Consider the following 15,779-nt stretch of genomic DNA (forward strand, 5'->3'; position numbering starts at 1 on the left):
CCCCCTGTCAGATTTCCCGCACACTATACAATATAATAATAATAATAATAATAATAATATGTAATAACGCCGAGTGGAGGCCCTCTCTTGCGCGGGAGAGACGAACAGATAATATAATATATTATTATATGGGTAGTGTTGAGAGAGAAAGAGTGAGAGAGAGACGGAGACTTGACTACGTTGCCGCCCGGCGTGCGCGTATCAGAACCGGTCTGTCCAGAGGCGACGGCGAGGTGGCAACGTGGCATTTGGGGCCTGGCCTCCGTTGGACAGAATGAGGTTGGTGTATGTTTATAATAATATATAATATACGCGTGTACGATATTACACGGCTAGTGGCTATACACATCGCCGCCGCGAACATACTCAATACACGCGTTCCCATATAATATAATATTAATATAAGATATATATATATATACATACGACGACGGTTGAATACTGAAAGAACAACGTGTGTGTATATATATATATATACCAACACTATGCCCGGACAAGATAAATTGAATTTCCAACGGTCGGAGAGTTAGTGCGGTGTGGTCGAGGGAGATGCGACGAGACGCGATGTTTCGGAATGAAAAGGCTTGTGCAGTGTATATATTGTAGTGATTTCTCGTGGCCATGAAACGTTCGTCGTCATTATAATATCTGATGCCACAGCGCTCGCGTATACGACACTCAATTTACTACAATATAATAATAAATAATATTAATAAAAAATATAACGACGCAACTTTATTGGCCCTACGTTATGATCTCGTATCAATTACGTTTTGTTACGTATTATATTATTATTACCCATGTTACCTACTACACACGCGGTTATTGGTGGTTTTCAGTTATCGCTGAAAGATCTTGAAAATTTAGCGCGTGTGATGGTGGAAGATAAAACTACGCTCAAGTGTTTTCCTAGATTTACCCCTCCTGCTCCGTTAACCGTTCCTTCTGGCGTCCGTCGATGACTACCTGCCATGTACACTGCTGCAAGTCTTGGATGCGGGGGCGGCGAGAGGACAGGTGCATGCTTGTACGACTACGCGTTGCTACTTTTACACCCACTATTCCGCCCCAACTTCTTAGCTACCGACGCTCCCGCCTCCGTCGTGATTGTTATTGTCTGTCCATTGTCGTGGTCGCCCTCGATCCCCCCGCCCATCACACAACCCTTTCCACGCGAGTCGACGGCAACGTGTCGCGGTCCACGACCGTCAAGTCGTGACCAGGCGAGACTATTACTAATATTTCTTCACGTACCTATACATCGCTCCGCGCGCACCCAACTAACGACCGAAAATTATTTGTTTACATATTTTATATAATATGTGTGTGTGTGTGTATGGAATGCTGAAGCTGGAACGCGTTGTCTTCTGCAATATTATCATTATATTATTATTACAGTCATTATTATATGGTCTCTTATACAATTGATGAAGAAAATAATAAGACCCATATAGGTCCTCCGCTTGGAGACGAAACGTGATATGATGGCGCAATGAACCAGCTCCCGACTGGATTTCGTTACGGTTCGTTAGGTATTTTGTATAGTACACCATAAACCATAACTTGTCAGTCGCGGGGGAGAAGAAGGTTGTATATATTATATTATAAGAATAGGCTCATAATATTCTTTATATTTTAATATTGTTCGTATTATTATTACCGTCGCGGTCGATGACTGAAGACAATATAATATAATATTATAATTGACTCCGCGCACAATATTTTATGCGTAACACGCTGCGACCTTTATAATAATATTGTATGTTATATTAAATATATATATATGACTTGGTAAACTAATCATGACCGTGGTTTTGTTTTTGTTCTAGGTACATCCATTCCAAGGAGAAACCGTTCAAATGCACGGAATGTGGCAAGGGGTTCTGTCAGTCACGCACGCTGGCCGTGCACAAGATACTGCACCTGGAAGAGTCACCGCACAAGTGTCCAGTGTGCAAGCGCAGCTTCAACCAGCGCAGCAATCTCAAGACACATCTACTCACGCACACCGACCACAAGCCGTACGAGTGCTACTCGTGCAACAAGGTGTTTCGACGGAATTGCGACCTCCGCCGCCATACGCTCACGCACGCGGTCGGCGACGCGCCCGCCGCCAGTGCGTTGGGCGCTGGAGGGGCGGCGTCCTCGTCGTCCGCGTCACCCGCGGGTGCGGGCGCGGTTGCATCCCGATCGGCTGCAGATGATGAAGACTATTGCGACGATGATGACGACGAGGATGAGGACGAACTGTGCTCGATGCTGCAAACTCCGTCCGGTCGGAGCCGCCGCCGTGGTCACGGCGGTGAAGACGATGAAGACTGTGGCGATGATGTGGACGATGACGAAGACGTGGACGTGGACGAAGAGGACACGGTTGCAGCCGCATCCGGAACCGCGTCAGAACCGTCGGCGCCAGTCACTACCGTCGCCGCTTCTACCTCCGCCTGTTCGTCAAGTGTCGCCGAAGCGGCCACCGTCGCAAAACAGGAACCGGCGTCGTCTTCGTCGTCCGTGGACACGGGTTCTGCGACCGCGGCCGTGGCCGCCGCTGAAGAGGAGGAAGAAGAGGAGGAAGACGTCGGTAAGATTTCGTTGTTCCGGCGGGTGGCCGTACCCAGAGCCGGTGTGCACGAAACAAAGTGTCACGACGAGTCGTCTGCGTACACTATGCGTCCGTCGTCCAGCTATCATCATCACCACAATCGTTACCAACAACAACATCAACCGCACAATCACCACCAACCGCAACCACTGCATCTATTCCTACAGTCGCCGCTCCTCCACCATCAGCAAGTCCAGCAGCAGCAACAGCAGCACCACCACCACCACCAAGCTATGTTGAACGTCAGAAGAGACTTGCACGACCGGTCGACGGGAATGGTGATGCCGGTACCGTCACCTCAAGCACTGCCTTCGCCGCAGCCTCCCGCGTACCAGTCGCTTCAATTTCAACCGGCGACTGCCGCGCCTGCCGTCACCGTGCCGCCCCCAACGCCGCAGCAACCGCCGCCTAATCAGAGCAACGGACAGCCTGCCGCGCCCAAGCGCAAAGGGTTCAGCATCGACGAACTAATGAGTTAACGCGTTGCACTTGGACCGGAGGTCGCGGTCGTCGGCCCAATTCGCCAGTCGTGCTCGGTCGAGAATCCAACGAAATTCAATGTACATAATATAGATTACCTTATTATATTTTATAGCTGATGTCGAGTGTTCGCATTGTTTACGTCACGTGAATCATTCGCAGTACCAGTGAAAGCATTTAAAACAAACGTCCGACGCTCGGGACCGAATGTCGAAGGCTCGTGACAGTTTTATACATGATTTAATATTTAAATCTTAAAACGATATCGCCGTCCAGGTTTTATTTATTATTATATTATATTAGTTATTCAAATATAAATTATGAGTACATATAGAGTGTATAATATGTATTCTTTTACCATATAGTATAATACTATGTTATGAGCAAAATAAGTTTTATTTTAGTTAAGTACGTGAAAAACAAAAGTATTTTAAATAAAATTGTTAACAAATTGTAGATAGCATATATATTATTATTTTGTTTTAGTGATCTCAATACACTTATTTTGACAAACAACTCTCTCCCTTTCTATACATTAGTTTTAGGTTCAAACGGGCAAATATTCTATTGTTTTAGTATTTTAATCAAATAGTGTGTATACCTATATAATAATCATATTATATTATATTTTACGCGTTTGTATATTTTATTATTTGTATATGTATATTACTATTATTACCTTTAGACATAAGTACCTACTTTTGTAAACAACTTTCATTATATAGACTGTTAAAGTTTAAGATTATTTTTGCATATTATTATGGTTAAAATATTTAATATATTATTATGTTTTTTATTGATAGAAAGAATGTAACGTTTTTATTATTTATATTATAAAGAGTTCCAAATGGTTCTGCGTTCAAATTTAACGGAATTTGTTTTGATTGTTTTGCAATAAATAGATTTTAAAACATTATTTAATTATTTTTATTATTATATTAGACGATTTAGATTAATATGAAATTATTGTTTATGCTTAATTTGACGTTTATAAGAAATATATATATAATAAACTATATATTCCAAGACAAAAATACATTGCGATTTGCGTACCTGCAGATACCTACTTACTAACTTCTCACGACTTTCGATGGTGTGCACGTACACCGTCGTCGGTCGCCGCGATCTTTGCCAAATTGCAAGCAACAGGTAAAACACAGAAATTGGCCAAGTAATTAACATTCATTTGCCGTGTGCGTCAGATAAATCTTTGGGCCACCGGTGACATTAAATTATGCAAAGCACTGCGAGAATGTGTCGAGATTTGAATAATTAATCGTCTATAATGCATAATAATGCAGTCTCTTAAATCCCTCTGCGCACAGAGGTCACGAGTATTATTATTATTATTATACCGTGTGATGTGTGTATCGGATTAAAGTCTGTGGAAAAAAATTAATATTCTCTCGCACGGGAGTGGCGGTGCGTGTGTAACACACCGAACCAGTTTATCCGTTCTAGTTGGGTGGGAGTCATAAAAAAAGAGCGCGTTTTATTTTTTTTCATTCTCCACGCTTTACAACACGATGTGTTAGTCGGAGGGCAAGTGCCGCGATTCCTATATATATATACATATAATATTAATACATATACATACCACATATACGGTATTATATATATATAGAGGTACGCGTACCGGCCATAAAAATATATTATATAGGTACAATAACGATAATGATAATAATGATAATCGAATCTCGAGGCTCGTCTCAGCATCCTTTTATGATTTTTTTTTTTTTTTTTAATCCAGTTTGGGACAATAAAATAGGCCGCGGGCCATGGACTATACTAATATAATACGTTGTCCGCCGTCGACCTCTCGTGCAACGAAGAACACACGTCGTAATTTGACGCTATAAAATAATTCAGCGTATTAATAGTTTATATAAATTGTATACACCAGCAGAGGGATATATAATATATTTTGTATACGCGTGTAGAGACCCGGGGGTAGAAAACACTGCAGCAGGGAGTAAACGCGGAAGGGTCCGCGGGAAGACGTGATGGTGATTGGGCCCGCCAAAGTTTTAGGTATTTATTTTTTTTTTTTAAAACAATATCTACGGCAATAATAACGATCAACATAATAATAATAATCGACAAACCATATAATATTATGATGAATAGCGTGTGTAGAGTATACCTGTTGCATGTATAGTGGCAAAGATCGATGTTCGACCGACCTCCCGTCGCTCGAGGCCGTCGTCCGACGAATATCGCCGAAGCACTATAACCACCCCCGTTATATCGGGTTATAGCCTATAGGTTATATATTATTATACCCGGTATACGTCGTTGTTTTCAAAACCATCGGTATAACCGATAGGTCTGCTTCCCGTGAGATACACTTTTTTATTATTCTAACTATTATTGGACTCTTTTTCGTTCATCATTCGGCGGCGTGAGAAGATCACGTTTTGTGACATAAAAGAGCACCGTCATCGGTTTTTCGGTTTAAAATTATCAAACTTCCGACGAACACGTTATATTATACTCATATCATCATATCGTAATAATATAATGGGTATGTATTGTGTGTATTACACGGGATTACTGCACAAACGCATATGCAATCAATTATATAATATATAATGTATATATAATATATATGCCGCATGTATGCTAATTTTTAAGGCGATTATTTAAAATACCGACGTAGGTATATATCGAAATATTGCCGACTATAGCACTATGGTTTTTATTGCAACCGACATGACATCATAACGGCAGGTAAGTATTGTAAAAGAAAATATTAAAAAATATATAATATATACACGACCAATAAAATTCGTCCGATCCAAGTGCCTTGTGAGCGACAATAAATAAAATATTTATTATTATACGTAGAATACAAATGGTTTATGGTATATGTCAAATAAAAAAAATTATAGCTGTGTATCCTTAAATATATATATATAATATATTATATAACATATATTTATAGTATAATATAATAAATGTATAATAACTAATTCGTAATATTTTTTTAATACGTTCGAGTGGACGTGAGTAATAAATATATTTCATACGACGCGATGTTACGAAAAATAGGTATATGAGTAGGTAGGTATCTCATTGGAAGACAGACTATACATCGCATCACTAATAAAATAATATAACAAGTAATAACATTCTCTATTTTGTTCTTAATTATTATACTTTTTATTGCTTATATGCAATTCCTTTTTTGAACATATTATTAGTTAATGATTATTTACAAAATTATAAGACTAAAATTATGCTCTTATCTACTTAGACTGCAATAATATGTAATACTATTATAATGTAATATAATATTTGTATTCCGTTAAATTATTCTTTAATCTGGCTGATGAAATAGATTATTTGAGTTAAGTATATTTACTTTGTCTTGTACGTGAAATTATTACATTCAATTTGCTATTTTAACTTAATATGTGTACACTACTACACTAATATTATTAGGTAATATTTATATAATTTTAAATTCCATATCTGGATTCTGCGGTATCCATGTATAACTATTCGGGGACACAATACAATTTTAAGACTATATAATAATATAATTTGTAATTTTTTTTTTAGATTTACGTATATGATAAACCTAAAAGAATTGAAAATAATTGTACAGTATATAATTATATAATACTTGGCTAGAATTCTGATCATTCTAATAATTTAATTGAATCTAATATCTACAATAGAAAATCGTAAGTTATAATGCTAATGAAGTTATCGTCAAATAATGTTTTTACTTTTTAGATATTCTACATTTTTTATATTATTTTATTATTATATTTGACACAATATTATAAGCGCCATGATCTTCATATAATGCATCCAGTTTATAAAAATCATATATTCTTGTTTTGTAATCGTTACCTTATTATTATACACATTTAAATAATATTTAATACCTACTACCTATATATTTTTACCACGAGCTATGCGCAATTAAATCTTTTTCTTTTCAACCGAAATGTTTCATTTGCCATGTCAGTCGTTAACAAAATAAGCAAATCGCAGTTAATGGGTTGCGGCTTGTAGTATACGCGTCATCGATTGAAATGACCACTGTCCAACGATTTATAATTATGCCGGAGACCCGCAAATAATCACGGCAATCGTTTTCAATTCAACATTACGTGGATAATAATAATTTACGTCATCCAATCGACAGCTGCCGACGGTCAAGACTTTTTTCGTTTCAACAATAATTACGCGCGCGCGGGATGGCTGCAGGTAGCTATCTCGAGGGGTGTGGGACAAAAATGAATAACAACTCACGGGAGATAGAACAAAAAAAGTTCATAGAAACTAATGATACTCGGCCACCTCCGCGGTTTTACAGTTTACGATATAGACAGTGTATCTGGAACTCCGACAATGATTTCTTTACAAATTACCCGAGCATCAGAGCACTGGTCGTTAATCAAAACACAAAGATTATTTGGTCCTGAAACGCGGCGGAACAGTGTATAACCCACATAGTTGTACATAATACGTATTATATATTTTAGGCTAACTGTTTTTCGGCAACTGAATAATACACGGAGACCTACTGCAATAGCACGCCCAACACGGCAACACGTACACATTTGCATTCGCCTTAAGTAATTTTTTATTGCAGTGAAGCAAGTAATAATTAATACGTATATAGTGTATATAGCATGATAATATTATGCATAAACATTTTAACTATTTACGTGTAAATTGGAGTATACATACCTAGTAGTATAACAATATACATGAACTAAAATACGGGGTGATCAAAATTTAACTACTTAGCTACACTAATTTTCCGAGTAAATTTTTGAAGTTCTTGAAAATAATCTTTTAGATAGTATAGGTATTATGTATAATAGGTACGAAAGACCAGCATTAGACAAAATAGATTTATTAATTAGTAGTAATTTAAAAATAAATAATTGCAGAGACTTGCCATTTTCATCAAATTTATTAGCATTTTCTAATATATAAATATTATATTCATAATCATGATGGAAATAATATTTTGGCTCTTTTTGTGATATTTATAGACTTTTGAACCAACTTCAAAACTTACTAATTAAAAGAAATTCTGTTGAGTATTTTGTGTTGGTGTACGCGTGTTATAGTCGTATTTGGTATAGTGCCCTGCTACTTAAAAATCTTCACCACAATATTGTGATGGAGAAAATAAAAAAATAATTTCTATCATTGCATTATATGTACAATTTATAAATAATTTTTTTTTTTTTTATATTTGACTTGGTGTGGTTTTTATTAGTTTCCTTAATCAGGGTGTTCTTTTTGCCGCACCCAGTATAATGTTTTGTCATAGTCATATATTCATATATACTTATGAAAATATAACGAATTGTCTCCAATGCAACTCCAAACTTCCTCTCCCGATTTTTCTTATTGATTTGGAGCCTACCCTCAACCACAAAGCAGAGCCCAGTCACAATAAACAAACATAAGCAGACAATATAATGTCTAAATATTCAAGGATTTGACCATACCAAATTCTGCTGTAACCACCCCTAAAAAGCGTTTGTTGTAATGACAACCACCTGTCCAATATTTGTCAAAAATCTTCGAGCCTTATCCAGTAAAATGTATTTTTATGAAGGTGGCCATATTCTAATAACTACCGGGGAGGCCTAACTCTAGTATAATCTAATCTAAAATAAAATCTACATAATATATCAAATCTTATTCACCATTCTAATAATATTAAAATTAGTTATCCCAGATATTTCAAACGCTACATTAAATTCAACTCAAGAGTCCATAATATAATTATTACATGTAAATCTTTCGTTCCATACTTCTATTTAGATACCATTCAAACTTCAAATAACCACTCCGACATTACTTCTTCTACTAAAATCAGACAATTATAACTTAAACTCTCGCGTTTTCTTCAATACTTTAAAATCTAAATTAGCCGCATAATTTATATTTTATCTAATGTTATCAGTAATTTTATCTCCTAATAGTAATGCGTGTAGGTACATTATTATTATCCGATTATATAGTGTATATTATAGTTGATATACGTAGTCAAATATAAATATTTAGACGGGAAAAATATATACCGTGGCGATGTAGATATAATAGGTAGACTTAGTATATAGCAATAGGTAAGTATATTGGTACAATGGTACAATGGTACAAAAGTGTTTACATTTTTAGTTTTAAGTTCATGTACAATAATATCATGTTTGGAAGATTTCGACGAAGTGTAGTTGTTAATCGTGAAAACCCGAACACTTAATAATAATATTATAATATTATTATGTTTTCAATGTTGCCGACCAATTAGTTAGTCGCGGACCAATGTGTTCGTATAAATTCTATCCTGTTCGATAAAACGCTCATAATATTACATTACTATGTATGTATTATACTCATCGCACACGCAGCTCTACACAACACATTATAATATCTATGCGTATGTGTGTACATATATTATATATTATTGATGGACAGATGCGATCTGACCGGCCGTGGCGCGGCAATGCCTCGCGCCGGACGCGCGTGTAATTACTCGAGCCGCTTCAGGTCCTCTCTCTCTCTCGCCCGACACCACCACCATCACCACTACCACTATAATATATAACCTTGTCCGACGGCTTCTTAGACGCATAAAATACATACATAAATACATATATACGTACCAGGAACGAAGGCAAAAATCAAAACTCTCCCGGCTTTGTACCTACGCGCATGCGTGTGCGTGTGTGTGAGTTCAGCTGTCGAACGCGTCAAAAATAAGAAAAAGGAACACATAGGTACACCTATATTATTTTCCTTCAAATAAAAAATGAACAACATTTATAAACGGAACAGCCTCCGGAATAGAATACATTATAATATAAATAAACTCTTAAGCCGGTGTACTATGTAAAGTATACATATTATAATGTATATTAATATTATATATTACACGCATATGACGTGTGTGTGTGTGTGTGTGTGTGTGTGTGTGTGTGTGTGTGTGTGTGTGTGTGTGTGTGTGTGTATGTGTGCACAAACACCGTTTATTATTGCGCTGTGTGCCAGTGTGTTATGATCCAGATGTCATCAAACCGATCGGATGATTTCATCTGTTTCACTAAAACTGTATTATACTCAAACGCATATATGCCGTACGTTTGATACGTTTTGTAATTATTGTTCGTTATAGGTACTGTTTCTACCTATTTTATATACTACAGTGAACAGAGGTGCGAATAGGAACAATTTTTAGACGGACGTGGTATAACTTCTGCCGGGATGTTTTTTTGAGCAGAGATGGTTTAGAGTTTAGACCTACGCATTACTATACATTATATACCACCACTGGCAGTACCTCTAAAAATTATAACTTTTACAAAAACGATCAACTATAATACACGTACTATGGTATATTGGTATATTATTATTAAATTTTGTACTTCTTCATTATGACACTAACTTACTGCATCGTTCCGTATATCAATTGACATGTCTTATTTAGACTCACGTAGAACATAATTAATGACAAACCGGAGTACCGGACTAAAGTACCTATACTGCATGGCTACACTAGTGACGAATTTGAGACCCAACATCCATGGTCAACAAATTTAGGCGTGAACATTGATTATGTCGACCGATTTAATATACAGGGCAATGAGGGCATACTTAATAGTAATATATGTCATTCGTACCACATCAATCATACGATATTGTCCACCCCTAAACACCTTCAGACGTGTAAACAGGACGAAATTCGTGTCAAAAAACATTGAGTTTCTTCGCGTCACTTGAAAGTTCGTAGGCAGTGAGTATTTTTTGAAAAACAAATTGTAAATCTTAGAAAAAATGTTATGAAAGTCGAAAATATTATTATTTTTTAGTTATTGTTATTTCTTTATGTGAACAGTATACAGTAAATATATAGGACATAGGTACTTGGTGATAGCAATAGTATTTCCAAGATATTTAATTAGCTATATGTATATATGGCTGACGTCTGACTGTCAGTGAATTAACGATTTATATATTCGAGAGGGTGACTGCTCTCATATACCACATTAGGTATTACACTAATATAAAAATAATTTCCTGTGTATGACGATTATAAAAATTCAAAAACAAAAAAAAAACTTAATTATTGTATGTTTGTATAAGCACCGCGGTGAAGGGTCAAGGGAGGCTAAAATAGCCCTGGAGTCATTGCAGGTCAGCAGCAGACCATTATATTATAGGTACTATACAGTGTTACGGTATACAATAATATAATACTAATTAATATTAAACAATATATAAATACATACATAATGATAATATATTATATACGGCCTCCATGTAGGTAGTGATTTTCCGGGGGAAAAAAATTATATTATATATTATACTTCTCTCCGCCAAGCGTACCTAAAACTCGAATAATGCCTATAGCGGTGCTGCATTTCGGGGGCGTGCACTTAATGTACCAGCGGCCAAGCTCATCCCGCGGCCAGTCTGCAATTACAGCGGGGTGGTCGTGGGATAACCGTCCGGTAAACGCGCCATCCAAATTATTAAATAATAATAATAATAACCAGCGCATGTACAAAGCATTGTTCGGGTCAAGTAGCTCTGAAAAATTAAGCGATATACACCGGTATGTATATAGGTACTATAATATAGGTATATTTATAAGAATAATAATGGTAACGATATCATTTGACGTAAGAGATACAAAATGATGTAAAACGGACATTGATATATTGTAGGGGGAAAAAACATAAGTAGGTATACCTACTATTTTTATAACGACTACGTTGATGAGATGAAATTGTTTGGACTTGTGATCCATCTGTTCGTCGTTGTAGTCATTGAAAAATAAATATGGAATTTACTATAAAATATTATATACTATAGAACCAATATAGTGTCCTAGCCACGGTTAATAGATAACCGTGGTCCTAGCTAATTAGTAATTACTATTGTAGCTCTTAACGTTATATAATTATTAAATTAAATGTTTGACGTAACGTTGCATTCTAGAAAGATTTTCAAGACCAAGAGTTTATAATATAATATATTATTATCATATGTGACTCAAATTATCTCATAGACCGCCATTGTCATTAAAATAAGAAGAATGATAGATTTTGTAGCAACATATATATGGTATAAATATATGATGGTAAATATACATAGTATAACCTATATACCTACCTATCTTGCGTGAGATTCACATATTAACTAATTTGAAATAGCGAGGTATTGGAATATTAGTGGTCTGTTATATGTTAATACCCTAACTTTAGGATTGGGATTCCGGATTTGTGGATTTAAATTTTAATATATCCAAAACTCTGTAAAAATAACTTAACAAATTCACAGCAAATTATGTTTATGGTTTGAAAGGTGTAAATAATGTACGTAAAGTTAAAAAAATGGATTTAAATTTTAAGCAAATATACTATGAAAATATAAATATTTGAAGTACCTAATATAAATTCTATAAATTGATAAACTTTTTAATATATTTATTTAGTAAAAAATAATAAAAATATAATAAAATATATTCAAATATTATATGTATATAATTTTGGTATAAAACGCCAAATTCATATTTCTTTACTCCAAATATGAAATAATAAAAAATAGTTGTATGCAAATGCTTTACCGTCTAATTAGTAAAATACAATTTTGTATTTAGAACGGTAATAATAAATGATTGAATACAATTAATATCCCACTTATTTTTAATTTAGAATAAAATTCATCGATATAAGCTAAAGTATTATTTATGTGAATTTTTACAACCCTGATAATGAAGTCGTTATGTAATGTTCGTTATTCATTTCAAAGATCCTCATTTAGTACAATATAATAATATGTTCTTGCATTGCGTGTATACTGAAATATACATAGAATCACACGTAAACTGCACTGTTATATTCTTACTCATCATTTATTTTATAATTTTTGAAAATTTCCTTTATATTATGTAATTATATTCATAAAAACTCTCATCAGTATCGCAACCGTGTAAATGCGCAGGGCAAACAATTTTTGTAAAAAAAAATATTGTTCAATGCAAACAATTATATTGCAGTTATTTATATGTGTTAAACATTTCCAATCTGAAAACTCGTATGAAATATGAATCAATTGAATTATTTTATTAAATAAATGCATTGAAATATAATTTTAAAAATATTATGCGAATTAAGACATTTTCCTATCATTTTGTATGGGCTCGTATTATACGACTTGATGTGCCTAACTGGGCTAATATAAAACGAATATCTAAATTATATCGTGTCATATTAGTGTAAACTGCTAAGTGTTAATCCTAGCTGTAAATATACCAGGCGTATACAAATATAATAGGTGATAATGTATAATTATAAAAACAAATTTCAGTTAAACGATGGCTGTGTAATGTTTTAAATATTTGATATGTGTGGTGGTTGGGTCATATAAGGGGTGTAACGCGTATTTACCCAGTGGCGTATTAAACATAATAAATTTATTTTATTTTTTACTAACTTCAAAGCAACAGGTGCGAGATGTACGAGGATTTTTTTTTTGTGTAGACTGTATGATAAATCATCACATAATTTCAAACCCCTTATTGTATGCAGGTAGTCTATACTTCTATACCACCATGGCATGGAACCGTCCAACAATTGTTCGACATCACTGCTGCAGTCAACACGTTACATATTATTATACAATATAATATTGTTGTTTTGTGTATTATAATAGTTGACGTACGTGCTAAAATGTCAAATCAAAACTTAATTGATTTTACTTTTCATCTTATGATCATTTTTTTCAACATAATATGATGAATAATGTGCATCTGCCTCATCTACTTCCCATGCGAAATTAGATGCTACTGTATATTTTTTACCTAATATAAAATATTATGTTATACAATGAAGAATACATTGTGAATATTTGTAAAATTTTTTTAGACAATATATATTTTCTTATGTTTCAAATTATAATTACATTAAAATTATTGTGTATCAATATTCAATACGTATCAATACGAGTATCATTTCTTGTCCCTACTACTTATTCTTGTGAAAGAAATAATGAAATTTGTTTGTTGTAATTCAAAATTGAATAACTGTAGAGAATTGAACTTTTCACCAAATAATATGTGTTATATTCAGGGATCGAAACCGTTCCAAATTTTAGAGGTTACGGTTTCGGTTATTAAGAACGGTTTTCTACATTTTATGGTTTTGGTTTAGGTTCTAAGATAGGTTTTTCAAATTTTTTGAATTTGGTTTTGGTTTCAAAAAAGGTTTTTCAAATTTATCGGTATCAATAACGGTTTTTGAAAATTTTTGGTTTTGGTTTTTGGAATGGTTTTTGAACATTTTTTTTTTTCATTTACCTTATAACTGCAGACTCGATTTTAAGTCATTTTTTATTATCTATTAACTATTAAGGGCTGAGCCTAAATCCCTAAAATATATCCGATTTGTAAAATTAGTGTAGGTAGTTAGGTACATACAATATATAGCAAATTTAACTAATTTTGTGTTTTTAACTTTAATATGTTATACACTTATACCTACTTTTGCATACAAAATATTATTATGATTGAGATCATTATTCGAATATATTAATATTTAATTGTAATTTACAATAACATCAAACTTTATTACAGCATTAATAATAAATATCTTGTTATGTGATTAATGCTTATGATATTTCAACAAAATATTAATTTAAATGGATACTAAAAAATAAGGAATCAGACTATAGAAAATATTGTTATTTAAAAAGGTCTGTTAATATTCAAATATACGTTAGAAGATTTGGTACACACATTTTTAATTCAGGGGATTCTGAGGAGAATGATAATAATGACAGAAGCAATTGATCACTGTGGGACGGACGCGAACAGTCGAATACGAAACAATTGCAATAACATTAATAGATAATAATTTACACAAATACATCAAATACCAACAATAAAGACGTGCATAGCCATTAGCCGCATATATAGGGGAGAATAAAATAACAATTGTATTTTAATTTTGAATCAGTGAGTATAGTAATGATATTATAAAATATAAATAGAATAATATTCGTATTACCTATTAATATTTCGTAGTAATCAGTTATAGCATCGGTATTCAAACAAAAAAGGTGGGTAAGTGGATGTCGCTCTGCTGTACAGTAGGTTACAAGTGGGTCACTGTATAATGGATAGTATTAAATTTGAATTCAATGATATAATATCACTGCATAAGAAAAACGATTCTGAGCGGAGACAGTTTGTCAGTCTAGGTATTAGAGATACCTATTATAGGTATACTTATCTATAGTATTAAAAAAAAATTGACCTATAATAGGTATCAATAATAAATTCCAAATTAATCATATCACAATATCCATTAGGTAACGCGTTATACATCAACAACAAACCGTTGTACTATCATAGATATATAATAGTATACTTTAGAAGTTTCAAGTACCCACAAGTAATATTATACAATCACAACAAAATAACTAAAATAGTTATTCCAGGTTTTTTAATATGTAATTTCGTCCAAATTTGAACTTAAAATGACTATAAAAATAAACTGTGCTTATGTATTTCTTAGAATTTTTGGTAACAGAATTAAATATTTACGTGAAATCTTGTTTTAAATTTTCAATCCTTAGATATAAAAGTTGAACATTTTATAATTTTTTAACTACAAAATAATATAGTTCAATTTTAAATTTGACAAATTTTGTCAAA

The 15,779-nt window shown here is 33.8% G+C and overlaps 1 protein-coding gene across 2 annotated transcripts in view; it reads left to right on the forward strand.

The window, feature by feature from the left end:
• LOC100167610 (protein bowel) overlaps positions 1–4,116 on the forward strand; it is a 28,211-nt gene extending 24,095 nt beyond the window's left edge. For both annotated transcript variants that reach the window (XM_003245278.4, XM_001943449.5), the window contains exon 3: positions 1,830–4,116. In XM_003245278.4, the coding sequence (XP_003245326.1) occupies positions 1,830–3,081 (1,252 nt within the window). In that variant the 3' untranslated portion in view covers positions 3,082–4,116. The remainder of the gene's footprint in view (positions 1–1,829) is intronic.
• Positions 4,117–15,779: the final 11,663 nt, after the last annotated feature.

The sequence above is a fragment of the Acyrthosiphon pisum genome, chromosome A2 (genome assembly GCF_005508785.2).
Source record: "Acyrthosiphon pisum isolate AL4f chromosome A2, pea_aphid_22Mar2018_4r6ur, whole genome shotgun sequence".
In the NCBI taxonomy this organism is placed as follows: Eukaryota; Metazoa; Arthropoda; class Insecta; order Hemiptera; family Aphididae; genus Acyrthosiphon; species Acyrthosiphon pisum.